Source organism: Pristiophorus japonicus, chromosome 15, assembly GCF_044704955.1.
Source record: "Pristiophorus japonicus isolate sPriJap1 chromosome 15, sPriJap1.hap1, whole genome shotgun sequence".
Classification (NCBI taxonomy): Eukaryota; Metazoa; Chordata; class Chondrichthyes; family Pristiophoridae; genus Pristiophorus; species Pristiophorus japonicus.
In genome coordinates this window covers 76,774,460-76,788,852 of record NC_091991.1, presented here as the reverse complement: position 1 = coordinate 76,788,852, position 14,393 = coordinate 76,774,460, and the positions used below count along the sequence as shown (strand labels likewise).

Here is a 14,393-nt window from a genome sequence, read left to right as displayed (position 1 = left end):
TTCTCATACACAGCCGCCAGGCTAACACGATGCTGATACAGATAAAAATCTGGATCGACACTCACCTGTCCCCATGCTCCAACTTGCCATGAAGCACACTCCTGGTGCTCACAGGTTCCTGCAGCCTCTGGCTTAGTACTTGGGTTGCAAAAATCATCCCTCAGATGTTCATTATTCAGCAGGCATGATACTTGCCGATGTCGTGCACCCTTCCCACATGTTACGAGACACTGAAATAATACAAGTGGTCACTTAGTGAAGGCAGAAACTTCAACCCAAATACTAACTGTATATCAATTGCTTATATTTTGCCAATTTGAATGAAAGAAAGAACTTGCATTTATAAAATGTCTCTCACAATCCCTGAAGACCTAGCTCTAATTTTAAGGTTATGTGCCCCTTTGTTCTGGATTCCCCCCATCAGAGGAGATAGTTTCTCTCCAGCTACCCTATCAAGTCCTTTAATCATCTTAAACACCTCAGTTAGGATTACCCCTTAATCTTTTATACTCATGAGAATACAAGCATAGTCAATGCAACTTGTCCTCAAAATGTAAAACTTGTAGCCCCGGTATCATTCGCTTCATCTTTTGTGAAGCAGAGTCACAATGTGAGAATTTAGTATAGAACGCAATGGATTGCAGGTGGCCATAGAATTGCAACCCTGAAATTGTAGATGACAGAAATCCCTTAGCCCACTGAGGATGTCTTTGGGCTTAAAACATGGATGGTGGGGGGGCCGAAAATCACCCCCGCCGGAAACAGGTCGCATCTACCATGTTTGATATGTTTTCACCACTGCAGTGGATGAGGTGGCCTCTTCTGCAAAATTCAGCTCTTTGTCTTTTTTTCCCCAAGCGGGCCAGAAGTCGGTCACAATGGGAGCGTGAGGTCGATGGTCAACACATTGAGGGGCAGAAGTTGGGGGGGGGGGGGGGGGCGGTGCAGAGTTGCCGCTTCCGTCAGTCAACAGCGTAGCGCTGGTGACATCACCACGGCGCTGCATCACCACAGCTCTCCCCTTCACTGAAAGCGGAGAGCCTGCGCAATTTTTAAAGTTCGATCCACTGGGCCACCAGGAAGGGTTTCGGCCAGGCCATTGGCCTGGCACCCAATAGGGGGTTTGCCAGGCTACCTGTGGACGGCATGGCCGAACCCGGGGGCATAACTGTCGGCCCGACATGGCAGTCGGGTGGAAATAAAAACATGGCAGCAGCGGCAGTGTGTCCTCCCCTTTAATGGGAGACGCACCGTCATTTCAGAAGGCCACAGCCTCACTGCATCATCTCAAAAAAGCAGGTTTTGGCACCGTCCAGCGGGAGGAAGATTTTCTCGGCGGAATTTCACCATCGGGCGGGAGGCGGGGTGAACATCAGCGGTGCGTACTCTGATAATGCACTTAGGACAGCTCAGCAGCAGTGGAGCGGCGGGGGTGGGGTGGAGCGGGGGGGAGAGCGGGGAGTGGGTCACCGCCGGGATACCGCAGGAGCGGAATTTCGATAATGGCAGCCATTACACGAGAAGTCGGCGGCCATCGCACTCCGCAGCGTGCCTGTCGATTTCCGGTGGTAACAGGCCTTAAGGGAAGGGGCAATTTCGGCCCCAATGGTGCTACCTGAGGACATCCCAAATCTCTTTACAACCAATCAAGTACTTTTGAAGTGTAGTTACTGGTCTAATATAGGAAACACGGCAGCCAATTTGCACACAGCCAGATCCCACAAACAGCAATGAGATAATGACCAGCAAATCAGTTGCATTGAGGTTGGTTGAGGGATAAATATTGGCTAGAACACTTGTTCTCCATATATCCGCAGCATAACTAAGACCGCCTATTTCCACGTCGGTAACATCGTCCGTCTCGGGCCTAGCCTTAGCTCATCTGCTGCTGAAACCCTCATCCATGCCTTTGTTACCTCTAGACTTGACTATTCTAACGCCTCCCACATTCTACCCTCTGTAAACCTGAAGTCATCTGAAACTCTGCTGTCCGTGTCCTAACTCGCACCAAGGTGTACGCGACTTTCCTGTCACAGGTGCTCCTCAATCATGTGATGCTGCAATGAGCACACAACATGCCTCAGTGCCCAATAATAAGGGTATCCATGTCACATTTGCACTGATGCTACCCAACACCAACCATCACATTATCAGTCTCAATACATTTAAATGCAGAATTTACCACTGAGTCATAGAAATAGCAGCAGAGGAGGAGGCTATTCATCCGTTGTGCCAATGCTGCTTCTTTCTAGGCTTCTTAGGCAGTCCCTCGGAGTCGAGGATGACTTGCTTCCACACTAAAAATTAGTTCTCAGGTGACTGAAGAGTCCAATGCGGGACCTACCGTCTCTGTCACAAGTGGGGCAGATAGTGGTTGAAGGAAAGGGTGGTTGGGGAGCCTGGTTTGCCGTACGCTCCTTCCGCTGCCTGCGCTTGTTTGCTGCATACTCTCGGCGATGGGACTCGAGGTGCTCAGCGCCCTCCCGGATGCTCTTCCTGCACTTTCGGCGGTCTTTGGCCAGGGATTCCCAGCTGTCCGTGGGGAAGTTGCACTTTGTCAAGGAGGCTTTGAGGGTGTCCATGAAATGTTTCCTCTGCCCCCCTGGGGTTCGCTTGCCGTGTCGCAGCTACGAGTAGAGCATTTGCTTTGGGAGTCTAGTGACGGGCATGCGGACGATGTGGCCCGCCCAACGGAGCTGATCGAGTGTGGCCAGTGCTTCGATACTGGGGATGTTGGCCTGATCGAGAATACTGATGTTGGTGCGCCTATCCTGCCAATGAATTTGCAGGATCTTGCAGAGGCAGCACTGGTGGTACTTCCCCAGCACTTTGAGATGTCTGCCTTACATAGTCCACGTCTCTGAGCCATATAGGAGGACGGGTATCACTACTGCCTTGTAGATCATACGCTTGGTGCCAGGTTTGAGGTCCTGGTCTTCAAGCATTCTTTTCCTCAGGTGACCAAAGGCTGCACTGGCACACTGAAGGTGGTGTTGGACTTCGTCATCAATGTCTGCCCTTGTTGATAGTAGGCACCCGAGGTATGAAAGTGGTCCACATTGTCCAATGCCTCATCGTGGATTTTGATAACTGGGGGGCAGTGCTGTGTGGTGGGGTCAGGTTGGTAGAGGACCTTTGTCTTATGGATGTTTAGTGTAAGGCCCATGCTCTTGTACGCCTCGGTGAAGGTATTGATGATGGCTTGGAGTTCTGGATACTAGCTACTCTAATTCTACTTCCCTGCTCTTCTGCTATACCCTTAAATGTTTTCTTATTCAAGTATTTATATAATTCCTTCTTAAATGTTGTGATCAACTCGGCTTACATAGCCGCTGTGGTAATGCATTCCATATTCTAACAAACCCTTGCACAAAATTTTTTTTATTCTATCCTCCCCTAGTGATGCTTGTAGATTATCTCTCAGCCAGCCTGCATAGCTTATAATTCATTCAGGATTCCACAGCCCACATCCTCACCTGCACAAAGTCCTGTACTCCCATTAGTCTCATCCTTGCCAAGCTCCATTGGCTCCCCATGCACCCAAGAACTGACCCCAAATACATTGTCCTTACTTTCAACTCCCTCCATGGCCTTGCCCCATCTATCTCGGTGGTCTCCAGCCATACTTCCCTGCACATGCCCTCTTTATACTCTCCTCTACCGTACTCTACCCTCAGTGGCTGCTCTTCCCTGCCCTCTGGAACTCCCTTCCTAAATACCTGCACCGTACTATCTCTTTCAAAAACCTAAATAAAATCCTTCTCCTCAACCAGGCCTTCAGCCTCCAATCTTAATTTGTTTTCCCTGCTGCTTTTCACCCCCTGCGTAAGGCAAGCCACCGAAAAGTGTCCTATTGCAGCACGTAGCTAAGCTTATGCCTCCTGGTTAGAAGCAGTCGGATTGATCCTGGATGGAGTGGACCCAATGGTCTTTTCTCACGTTGTTACATTATTAATTTACTGACCAGCTTTGAGTACTTCTAGTACAAGGTGGCTCCATGATCTCACCCTCTCTGCTGGGACCACTACTTTACATTCTCTATTCTAGTGAATATAGCCCTCATTTTTCTAAGTCTCATTATACGATACCCTCTTCTCCCAGGTTTGATCCCAGTAAATCTATGTTGCACCGTTCCCAATATGTTTCCTACAATGGGGTGTCCAAAGTTGTACACAATACTTCCCCTGTGGCCCAGCCAATGACGTGCGCACTAATCAACATCTCCTTGCTTTTAATCTAAGTCCCTCGCTAGAAAAGCCATTTGCCCTTATTGATATGGCTCTTTCTGGCAACACTTCAGGGGGCCGAAATTGCCCCTTCCCTTAAGGTCTGTTAACACCGGAAATCGGAGACCATGCTGCAGAGTGCAATGGCCGCCGACTTCTCGTGTAATGGCCGCCCTTATCAAAATTCCGTTCCTGTGGTATCCCGACGATGACCCGCTCCCTGCTCTCCCCCACACCGATCCTAAATGCCAACACCTGCTTTTTTGAGATGGTCCAGTGAGGCTGAGGCCTTCTGAAATGGCGGTGTGGCTCCCAATAAAGGGGAGGTTGCACTGCTGCCGCCGCCATGTTTTTGTTTATCGGCCGACTGCCATGTCGGGCCGACAATTATGCCCCCGGGTTTGGCTGGGCTGCCAACAGGCAGCCTGGCACCCCCTCTTGGGTGCCAGGCCGTTGGCCCGGTCAAAATCCTCCCTGGTGACCCAGTGGACTGAACTTTGAAAATCGCATCGGCTCTCCCCTTTAAGTGAAGGGGAGAGGCGCGGTGACACGGCGCCGTGATGACGTCATTGCAGTGGTCACTCCACACCCCTCCACTAACTTCCGCCCCTCAAGTGTGCTCACTGCCTCACTACTGCCTCCATTATGAGTGATTTCCGATCTGCCGAGAGAAAAAGCCAAAGAGCGGAATTTCGCTCAAGACGCCGTGGCGCTAAAAACACATCAAACTGGGTGCGTGCTTCCCGTTTCCAGCGGATCTGTGCACTTCCATCCCAGAATCTCTGCTCCCCCACTCCACAGAGACTTCCACCATTATGATATATTTTTACCGTACATTTATCTGTATGGGACTGAATTTGCCGCATATCTGTCTTTATGAGCCTTGCATAGACCTCATCAGTTTTCGGCACTTAACCTCAGGAAAGATAAAGTGGCCTTGGAAGGAGTACAGCACAGATTCACCAGAATTATAGCAGATCTTAAATGGTTAAGTTATGACGACAGATTGCACGAACTTGACTTATATTCCTTTGAGTTTAAAAGGTTGAGGGGTGATTTAATTGAGGTATTTAAAATGATAATGGGACTTGATAGGTAGACACAGAGAGACTATTTATCTGATGAGGGAATCCAGAACAAGAATCTTAAAAGTAGAGCTCGGCCCGTCAGGAGTGAAATCAGGAAGCATTTTTTCACAAAGAAGGTGGTGGAAATCTGGAACTCTCTCCCCAAAAGGCTGTGGATGCTGGGACAATTGCAATGTTCAACACTGAGATCGACAGATTTTTGTCAGATAAGGGCATCAAGCAATGTTCCCCATTGCTGCCTCCTGCCTCCCCCAATATTCCCATAAACCGCTCTGCCTCCTGCGCGACCTGCCTCCCCCAATGCGCGGTCCATTCATACTTTGGTGCATGGGCGGTATCTACAATGTAAAAGCGGTGAGTGGCCTGCGCAGGACCTCTCAGACCCTGCGTGGCCGCATGCCCACACACCTTAGCCGCAACTCTGGTATCAAGTGATTATGGAGTCGAGGCGGCTAAGTGGAGTTAAGATTTCGATCAGCCATGATATAACTGAAGGGCGGAGCAGGTGCGAGAGGCTGGATGGTCCTATGTTCCTACTCCAGTTTCTTGCATTCACCCTCACAGTTTGGTAGACTTCATAAGGTACATCTTACATCACTACTGTAGCCATTTATTTTAAAATCACATGGCCAATTTGAGAAAAGATCACAAATCTATTAGATTCGTACCTGTGCATTTTTTAAATTTTAATTTTCATGTCTTCTTTTCAGTTCTCCACAAGTCATGTAGCACAACCCAGCCGGGGGAGCAAGCGAGTGGCAGGCTCCCAGGCCTCAAGCCAATGCTACTCTTCATCCAACAAGTGCACACGAACACCCTGCGTAGGTTACAGTCAGATATTCTCTCTCCCTTTGATACAGTGTTTAGATATTGCCCAAGGACCCAGACCCAACAGCACATACAGTCATGGGCTCCTACCAGCCCCAACACTCTGATGCAGCCCACTGATTTATATATAGTGCCATTCCTCAGGCGAGTATTCACATTCGTTTGGTCTTTTGCGTCATTCTGTTAACTCCTTAAAGCTTTACTCACTCCGCTCCATTCGCCGGCTGTCCATTCAGGGCAGGAAAATTCGTTGCATCTCTGAGATACGACGTTCTGATGCTCATTACACTCTTGGTCAACGAGACGCCTGCCAAGGTTGTTCATGCAGTATGCCTCCCGAGTCCGTGTTCCACTGCCACAGCTTTTTGAACACTGAGAAAACCAAAATACTTATCATTGAGATTGTACATGGGAATGTACAACTGAGACCTAAATATGAATTGGAAATACAATATTATTCTCCTGTTCCCATGAGTAATCCTTCTATCTACATGGACTTCATTTTAATAAAGGTGGATGTTATTCATAGTATTGTATGCACTGTTTTATAAATATCAGGTAATATGAATTATCGTCACAGTTCTTTTGAGGTGCACATTTTCAGAACAATATTGACTTCAGAACAGATTGACTACAGAGCATGGATTTCCTGATTGCCGTTCTTCTAACACTGGCGGTAACCAATTTAATATAAGTCTTCTTCTTAGGCGGTCCCTCGTGTCGAGGATAACTTGCTTCCACACCAAAACGGGATTAGTTCACAGGTGTTTCTGATATTGCAGGTCGCGAACTACAAATTGAAGGGTGAAAGATGCCTGTGCGTGGATTTTTTTAACGTGTGGCGGCCATTGCACACCAGCCAACACACCGGCTTGACAGAGCTAGGTCTTGGTCCAGTGCCAAGACGACTGGAGACCAGCTCTGCTGCACGGACCTAGTGCGCACACATATCGGCCCACGCATCTTCCCGCTGGCGTTAGCATAATACTGATCACAAAATCCAGGCTCATCCCGCTACAGTGTGAGGTAATTAGCTTGCCTCAGTCTAACCGTTACCTGCGACCAGGATGTGTAATGCCAGCTAGTCCTGTGACAGTCACCATGGCAAGGTTCTCTGCTGGGAGGCTTTGGCTGATCACTACAGTATCTGTCGTCCACGGGCTCGCTTGGTCCTTTACCGTGGGTATACTTCATGCAGTGAATGTCTTGTGTTCTGTACCCCGGTCCGCACTGCGCTGTGCATTCACTCTTACCTACTGCATGCCACCTAGAATCAGAGCAGAACTACTTATATTTTAAAGTCAATCGTTTTTAATTCCATCATGAAGCACCTATTCATTGGACCTTTCACAAGAATATGGTCAATGAGATTCTTTTTTTCACCTGAAGGCTTTCGGTGCTCGTCAAGGTGAAGACTGTGTGGCAGAATTAAACCATTTATCAGCTTGTTCCACCGAGTGTTAGCATTGAGCAGTCCCAGATAGAACAGCCAGATAGCAATGTACTGCCACGCCAGAGGGGGGGTGGGGGGGGATGCTTTGGAGGGGGGTTCTCCGCTCGAAATGGGCTGTAAGTTAGGGGAGTGGCCAATCTGCCCAAAATCAGGAGGCCCAAACCATTTTCCGGGTCAGCAAGCTGCAGGCACCAAACGAAAGCTGCATCAGGTGGCCTTTGGTGGCCGTGGTGTCCCACCCACCCCACGATTTTCCACTGCCAAACACCCGCTTTTCAGGCACAAAATGGCTGCCGGCAATTGAAAATCGCCCCTAACAGAGCACCTCCGCACTGCACCAGTGCAGCATTTCCTTCTCGCACACCAGCCAATCTTTGTGGCTTCCCTGAATGAGAATCTCCACTGAGTACAAACTTAAGACTGCTGTGGACCTGTACCCATTGACAACTGGGTGAGAACTTAACACTTCTCATATTAGGTTAGTGTACTATGTGCACCGTTGGGTATGCTCACAGGTTTGTAGAACTGTTGAACATCCGCGCCAGGGTGTCCCTGGAGATGGAGCACGCGGTGTCCACCGGTACGCTCGCGGCCTTCCGCGAGAGGTGGGCGCCGGAGGGACTGGAGTGCATCGTTACCCCCGGCAACCAAATTTTAATTTGATTTTATAGGTTTTAAAGTTTAATTTGTTTTATTGTGCCAGGTTTTAGTGTCCCCTCCCTTTTAGCCAGGGGGCACTTGTATAATTTGTGGTTTTAATGCCCAAGAAAAAAACACAAAAAAACCCCACAAACCCCACCCCCCCCAAACCAAAAAATCCGGGCACTTGAAAACTGTTTGGAGTGCCCCCCCCCCCCCCCCCCTTTAATCAGGAGGCACTTGATTTAATTGATTTATTGTTTTACAGCCAAAAGAGTTGTAGAGCTGTTGAACATTCGAGCCAGGGTGTCCCTGGAGAAGGAGCACGCGGTGCCCACCGGTACACTCGTGGCCTTCCTTGAGGAGTGGGCGTCGGAGGAAATGGAGTGCATCATCACCCCCGGCAACCAAATTTTAATTTGACCTGTTTAATGTCTAAAGTTTAATTTGTTCATTTGTTGGTTTTGGTGCCCCTTTAATAAGGGGGCATTTGATTTACAGGTTCAACTAAAATAGTTGTAGAGTTGTTGAATTATGAGTGGCTTAGCTAATCATGTGATGTTCACAAGACTCAATAAAACCCCAGTCAGTTGGGGTTTAGGGGATCCACGATGAGGCAGGCGGTTGTGAGCCTGGTGGATGAACTGTTAATGTGTAGCGTGATTGTTAAACCTTTACTAATAAACCAACTCATTCTTAATAGCAATGTGTTGCTATGAATTCTTAAGCAAAGAACCCATGAAGTAAATACATTACAGTTAGGTAATGAAAAAATATGGAGAGTGGGGGCACAGAAATTTTGCTTTCTGCTCCCAGTGCATGCTGGGAGCACAAATCAAGCAATTACACCACGCCAGGTACTCGTTTTTCAATGATCAAAATGAAACTTTAATCCCAATGTTGTGATCCACTGCTCCACCTGGTACCCTACCGAGCAGTGGATTTTAAGTAAAATGTGGTGTGCAAGGAGGCCTCTCCAAAATAAAAGTCTTGCTTCCTTTACGCTGAACTTAACCCTTTCAACATTCAGTAGTGTTCGGGGCCCAGTTGCATCATCCTTGATTCATTGCCACCTCTGCTTAAGCATGGTTGTTAAAGGGTGTATGTTAATAGTAACACAGCCCCCATACACCGCCATACAACGGATACTTGATTTCTGATGTGTTGCCTAACGGTGTCCTTGGCTTTAAATCAGAAGTGAATTGTTGAAAATTCGGTTTCATAAAGACAAACTAAAATACTACTTTTTACCTTAGCTCACATTCTGCGTTGCATGGCTCATTGTCTGTGGCTGGCCGAGGCAAATGTTCACATCTTTGGTCAGAAACTACCAAGTGATCACTCTTGCGCACACAGACAACCTTCCTCCTCCGTTCCCCTATGTGTAACAGATGAAAGCAGATCAGCACACACATTCTCGTGTTTTACAGTGATTCTGGAGTCTGGCCGACAGCAAGTCTAATGTTTTAGTTTATAATACGTAGCAGGAGTGTTCGTTGAATAAGATCAATGTACTCTTTGATATACAGAACCATAGTCTGGTTGTTACAAAATAATTTTACTGAGATGCACTGCCAGGAAGTGAAGTTCAATCCGCCCTGACATCCAGGAGGATTGGGTGCCGTAGAAAAAGAGACAAGCTGTGGTGTAGTGGTAATTTCAGAAGTGAGTGTAAAGAAAGACTTGGATTTATATGGCGCCTTTCACGACCACCGGACGTCTCAAAGAGCATCAGGTGAGGAGAGAATCCCTCCATGGTTGAATAGCCCACCAATACTCAGAGTGAACAATGACCATATAGGTGAGCTCCTGGAGAATGTCTCATTCCTTTGCAGCTGTAGCCAGAAGGGAATCAATACCTTCAAGAAAGGAGGATGGAAACAAATTGGAGAAGAAAACTGCTACAATTTGGCTTTGCCTCAATGCCTTCCCTGTAATATTGTCGAAATATGTGCACATCAATTCAAGATGAATTCACTTCAAGAAAGATCTTAAATAAGATAATCCTGCTTTCTCCACACTGTGGGTAGGATTGGCAGCACAATGGTAATGAGCTACTTTAAACAGTCACCACCTTGTTATGCGAGAATAGAGTGCTTATATTGAGTGTACCAACTGCATCTAGCACAGTGGAATCAGTCATTGGGAAGCTCCTGGTTTGTCTACAAAATTCAGAAGTGTCCTTAGTGTAAGTTTGCAGTTAAAATATATACATACTGGCTGTGTTATCAAATTTAAAGGGGAATTGACTTAATGAGAAAGAGTCCCACAAGCATTTAGTTGCTTGGAAGGTTAACGGAAGTAGAAATGCTGTGAATTGTTTCCCCTGTAATGTCACATATAAATAAGATAGAGACACAATTTGATATAATGCATTAGTCAGTGCAACCTATGAAGAAAAGCCAAGAGGGACTGAAGTGCTTTGGAGGTTCGCCCCGGTCTCCTGTGACACCTCTGGCACAAGGCGGATGTAACCCCCAGGAAAAAGGTATAAACTGTTCACATTTCACAAAGGCCCACTTTGAAGCCAACAGCTAAATATCTTTTATATATATTAAACTTATGTTAAGATTCAAAAATGAAATGTAAACAACAGATCAGAGTTTACCTTGGCACAGTCTATTGCACTCTTGCCATGAACCATACGGATCCCAAACAAACTGTTCCAGTTGGTCCTCTATGGGTATGTTAAAAGAGTAACGCACATCGGGGTTGTACAAATTTCCAACAGATAAAACCTAGCAGGTTGTAAAAGAAAGCAATCTGTGAAGGTCAACTAATGTCAAGATGCTGTGCTTATAACAAGCGCTGTTTAGTGTTCCAAAAATAATGGTTGGGAAAAATCATAAGCGCGCACGGGAATTCCTAGTGCGCACTCTTGGCAGGGGAGGCTTCGCTCCAGGATCACGGAGGCAGAGAATCATAATTTATAAATAAATAAGAAAGAATTGTGAAAAATCCTACCTGTAAAATCAGCTCTTCCTCAATGCGATCAGTGCAGTTAATGCGCTCTACACCATTGTCCGAGCCACTGTATTCAATCGTGGTTCCCTGCAAGCTTATTTCTCGTTTAAACATGCTCACCACAAAGTTTCCATTCAGGATGAAATTACCTTGACTGTCAGATAACGCTAAAGCTCAGAACAGAAATATTCCGTTAGGAAAGTAGAGTTGAAATTAAGCAGATAGATCACAAATTATACAAAGATCGGCTTTTATTACTTCCCCGTGGAAAATGTTGAACCTCTAGGTTGTGAATGATGCATATTTCAAAAACGTCTCAAAGTGCTTTTCACACACTAATTCCTTTGCAACTAGCCATGTGTGTAAATACAGCAGCCATTTTATGCACTGCCGTAACATCTGTTCAAAGATTACAATCTTGAGAAAAGTTGAGCAGTGCTGAGGTAGGAAACTACTTCATATAATTTCTCGGTGCTTGGTATTGCTTGAGGGAGGTATGTTGACCATGACCTCAAGAGAGGACCCTCTACTCTCTTCCTATGGTGCCATAGGATCGTCAATCTACACACGAACCACTGTAACAGGCAGATAAGATCTTGAGTTAATGGGCGCAAGTTTCCACATGATAAAAAACGGGCGCCCAGCTCGCGCCTTAAACGGCGCCGGAAGAAAAACGAGTGATTCTGGAGCGTTCTGCAGCTCCTTGTCTGCTTGGCGCGGCGCCCAGGGGGGCGGAGCCTACACTCGCGCTGATTTTGTAAGTGGGAGGGGGCGGGTACTATTTAAATTAGTTTTTTTCCTGCCGGAAACGCTGCACGTGCGCGTTGGAGCGTTCGCGCATGCTCAGTGTGAAAAAACATTGGCACTCGACCATTTTTGTAGTTCTTTGTAGTTCTTTGTAGCTGTTTAGTTTTTGAACATTTTTTAATAAAAGTACATTGCCATCAGCACAGAGGCTTCTTGTAGCAGTGAGAAGGCTGCAGGAGACCTCAGAAAGTTGAGGCAGCCGTTTCCCGACGACCTCCCCCTTTTGCCGTCGGGAAATGGCTCCTCAATTTCTGAGGCTTCCTGCAGCCTTCTCTCTTTCCCGCCAGTTGACTGGAACGGCTCCATTCCCTTCCCCCACCGCGTTCGGTCGGCTCCCTCCCTCCCTCCCCCCCCCCACCCCGCGTTCGGTCGGCTCCCTCCCTCCACCCCCCCGCCCCCGCGTTTGGTAGGCTCCCTCCCTCCCGCGTTCGGTCGACTCCCTTCCCTCCCCCCCCCCCCCACGTTCGGTCGGCTCCCTCCCTCCCTCACCCCCCCCACCGCGCGTTCCTCGGCTCCATTCCCTTCCCTTCCCTCCCCCCCCCCCCCCCCCCGCGTTTGTCGGCTCCCTTCCCTTCCCTCCTCCCATCCCCGCGTTCGGTCGGCTCCCTTCCCTTCCCTCTCGCCCGCCCGCGTTCGGTCGGCTCCCTCCTCCCCCCTGCCCCGCCCGCATTCGGTCGGCTCCCTCCTCCCCCTCCTCCCCCACCCCCCCGGCCCACGTTCGGTCGGCTTCCTCCTCCTCCCTCCCCCTCCCCCCCGGCCCGCGTTCGGTCGGCTCCCTCGTTTTGTGAGGCTTGCTGCACCATTCTTCCTGCCTGAAGCACTTTCACACAGGTAGGAAGATGGTTCATTTAATCTTTTATTTGCTTATAAATGTTTATTCAGGTTGGATTTATTTGTATAATATTTGTAGAAGTACAAATAAGGATTTATTGTAGAATTTAATGAGTTCCCTTCCCCCCCCCCACCTCGTTCTGGACGCCTAATTTGTAACCTGCGCCTGATTTTTTAATGTGTAGAACAGATTTTTTCAGTTCTACAAAAATCTTCACTTGCTCCATTCTACTTTAGTTTGGAGTACGTTTTCACTGTGGAAACTTTCAAATCAGACGTCAGTGGCCGGACACATCCCCTTTTGAAGAAAAAATTCTGTTCCAAAGTAGAACTGTTCTACCTGACTAGAACTGCAGAAAAAAAAATGTGGAGAATTGCGATTTCTAAGATAGTCCGTTCTCCACCAGTTGCTCCTAAAAAATCAGGCGCAAATCATGTGGAAACTTGGGCCCATCGGGTGGGAATTTTAACCTTAAAAAAAACGGGTGGGTTTGGAGCATGGGGTAGTTAAACTGTTAAAGATGTGATTCCCGACCCGATCCCAATCCCGCCTCCAACCCGCCCACTTCTGTTTTAAAACGTAGGCGGGAAAGGGGTGGGCGGGCGACCAACCCGCTCCCAGGGGACAGAATGTCAATTTAAATATTATAATGAATCTGAAAGCTTCACTTTTAACCTCCATTCTGTTTTTAACTGCGTAACAACCGGCAAAGTGCTTTTCACACAACTAATTCCTTTGGAACTAGCTATGGCCCCAAGTTTCCACATGATTTGCTCCTGATTTTTAGAAGCAACTGGTGGAGAATGGACTATCTTAGAAATCGGAATTCTCCACATTTAGTTTCCTCCAGTTCTAGTCAGGTAGAACAGTTTCACTTTGGAACAGAATTTTTTTTTCAAAAGGGGGCGTGTCCGGCCACTGACGCCTGATTTCAAAGTTTCCACAGTGAAGACGTACTCCAAACTAACTTAGAATGGAGTAAGTGAAGATTGTTGTACGCTTGAAAAAACCTTGTCTACACTTTAAAAAAATCAGGCGCAGGTTACAAATTAGGCGTAGGGAACGAGGTGGGGGGGGGGGGGGAAGTCATTAAATTCTACAATAAATCCTTATTTATACTTATACAAATATTATACAAATAAATCCAACCTGAATAAAAATTTATAAGCAAAGAAAAGATTAAATAAACCATGTTCCTACCTGTGTGAAAGTGCTTCAGACAGACCTTTCAGGCAGGGGTGTGGCGTCAGTGTCTCGACGGCAGCGGCAGGCAGCTAGCAGCCTTCGAGCTGAGCTGTGGTGCTTGAGGCAGGCCTTCATTCCCCGCGAAGATGCAGCACCCGGACGGACTTGAGGCCATTCGGCCATGGGATTGCAGCGGCGTCAGTGGCTGGCCGGGAGCCGAAGAATGAACACAGGACACACGCAGCTGCAGATTTAAAATTCTTTAGGCCGTTCGGCCACGCTTATGGGGCGGCGTCAGTGGCTCGAAGGCAGCGAAGAATCAGGAGCAGACATGAGGCCATTCGGCCATGGGATTGCAGCGGCGTCAGTGG

The 14,393-nt window shown here is 47.7% G+C and overlaps 1 protein-coding gene across 3 annotated transcripts in view; it reads right to left on the bottom strand.

Annotated features, from left to right (window-relative positions):
• LOC139280864 (A disintegrin and metalloproteinase with thrombospondin motifs 20) overlaps positions 1 to 14,393 on the bottom strand; it is a 551,188-nt gene that overhangs the window by 213,400 nt on the left and 323,395 nt on the right. For all 3 annotated transcript variants that reach the window (XM_070900621.1, XM_070900622.1, XM_070900623.1), the window contains 6 exons: positions 11,199 to 11,365; positions 10,843 to 10,972; positions 9,486 to 9,612; positions 7,199 to 7,409; positions 6,350 to 6,514; positions 66 to 230 (listed from right to left, as the gene is read on the bottom strand). In XM_070900621.1, coding sequence (XP_070756722.1) covers positions 66 to 230; positions 6,350 to 6,514; positions 7,199 to 7,409; positions 9,486 to 9,612; positions 10,843 to 10,972; positions 11,199 to 11,365 — 965 coding nt within the window. The remainder of the gene's footprint in view (positions 1 to 65; positions 231 to 6,349; positions 6,515 to 7,198; positions 7,410 to 9,485; positions 9,613 to 10,842; positions 10,973 to 11,198; positions 11,366 to 14,393) is intronic.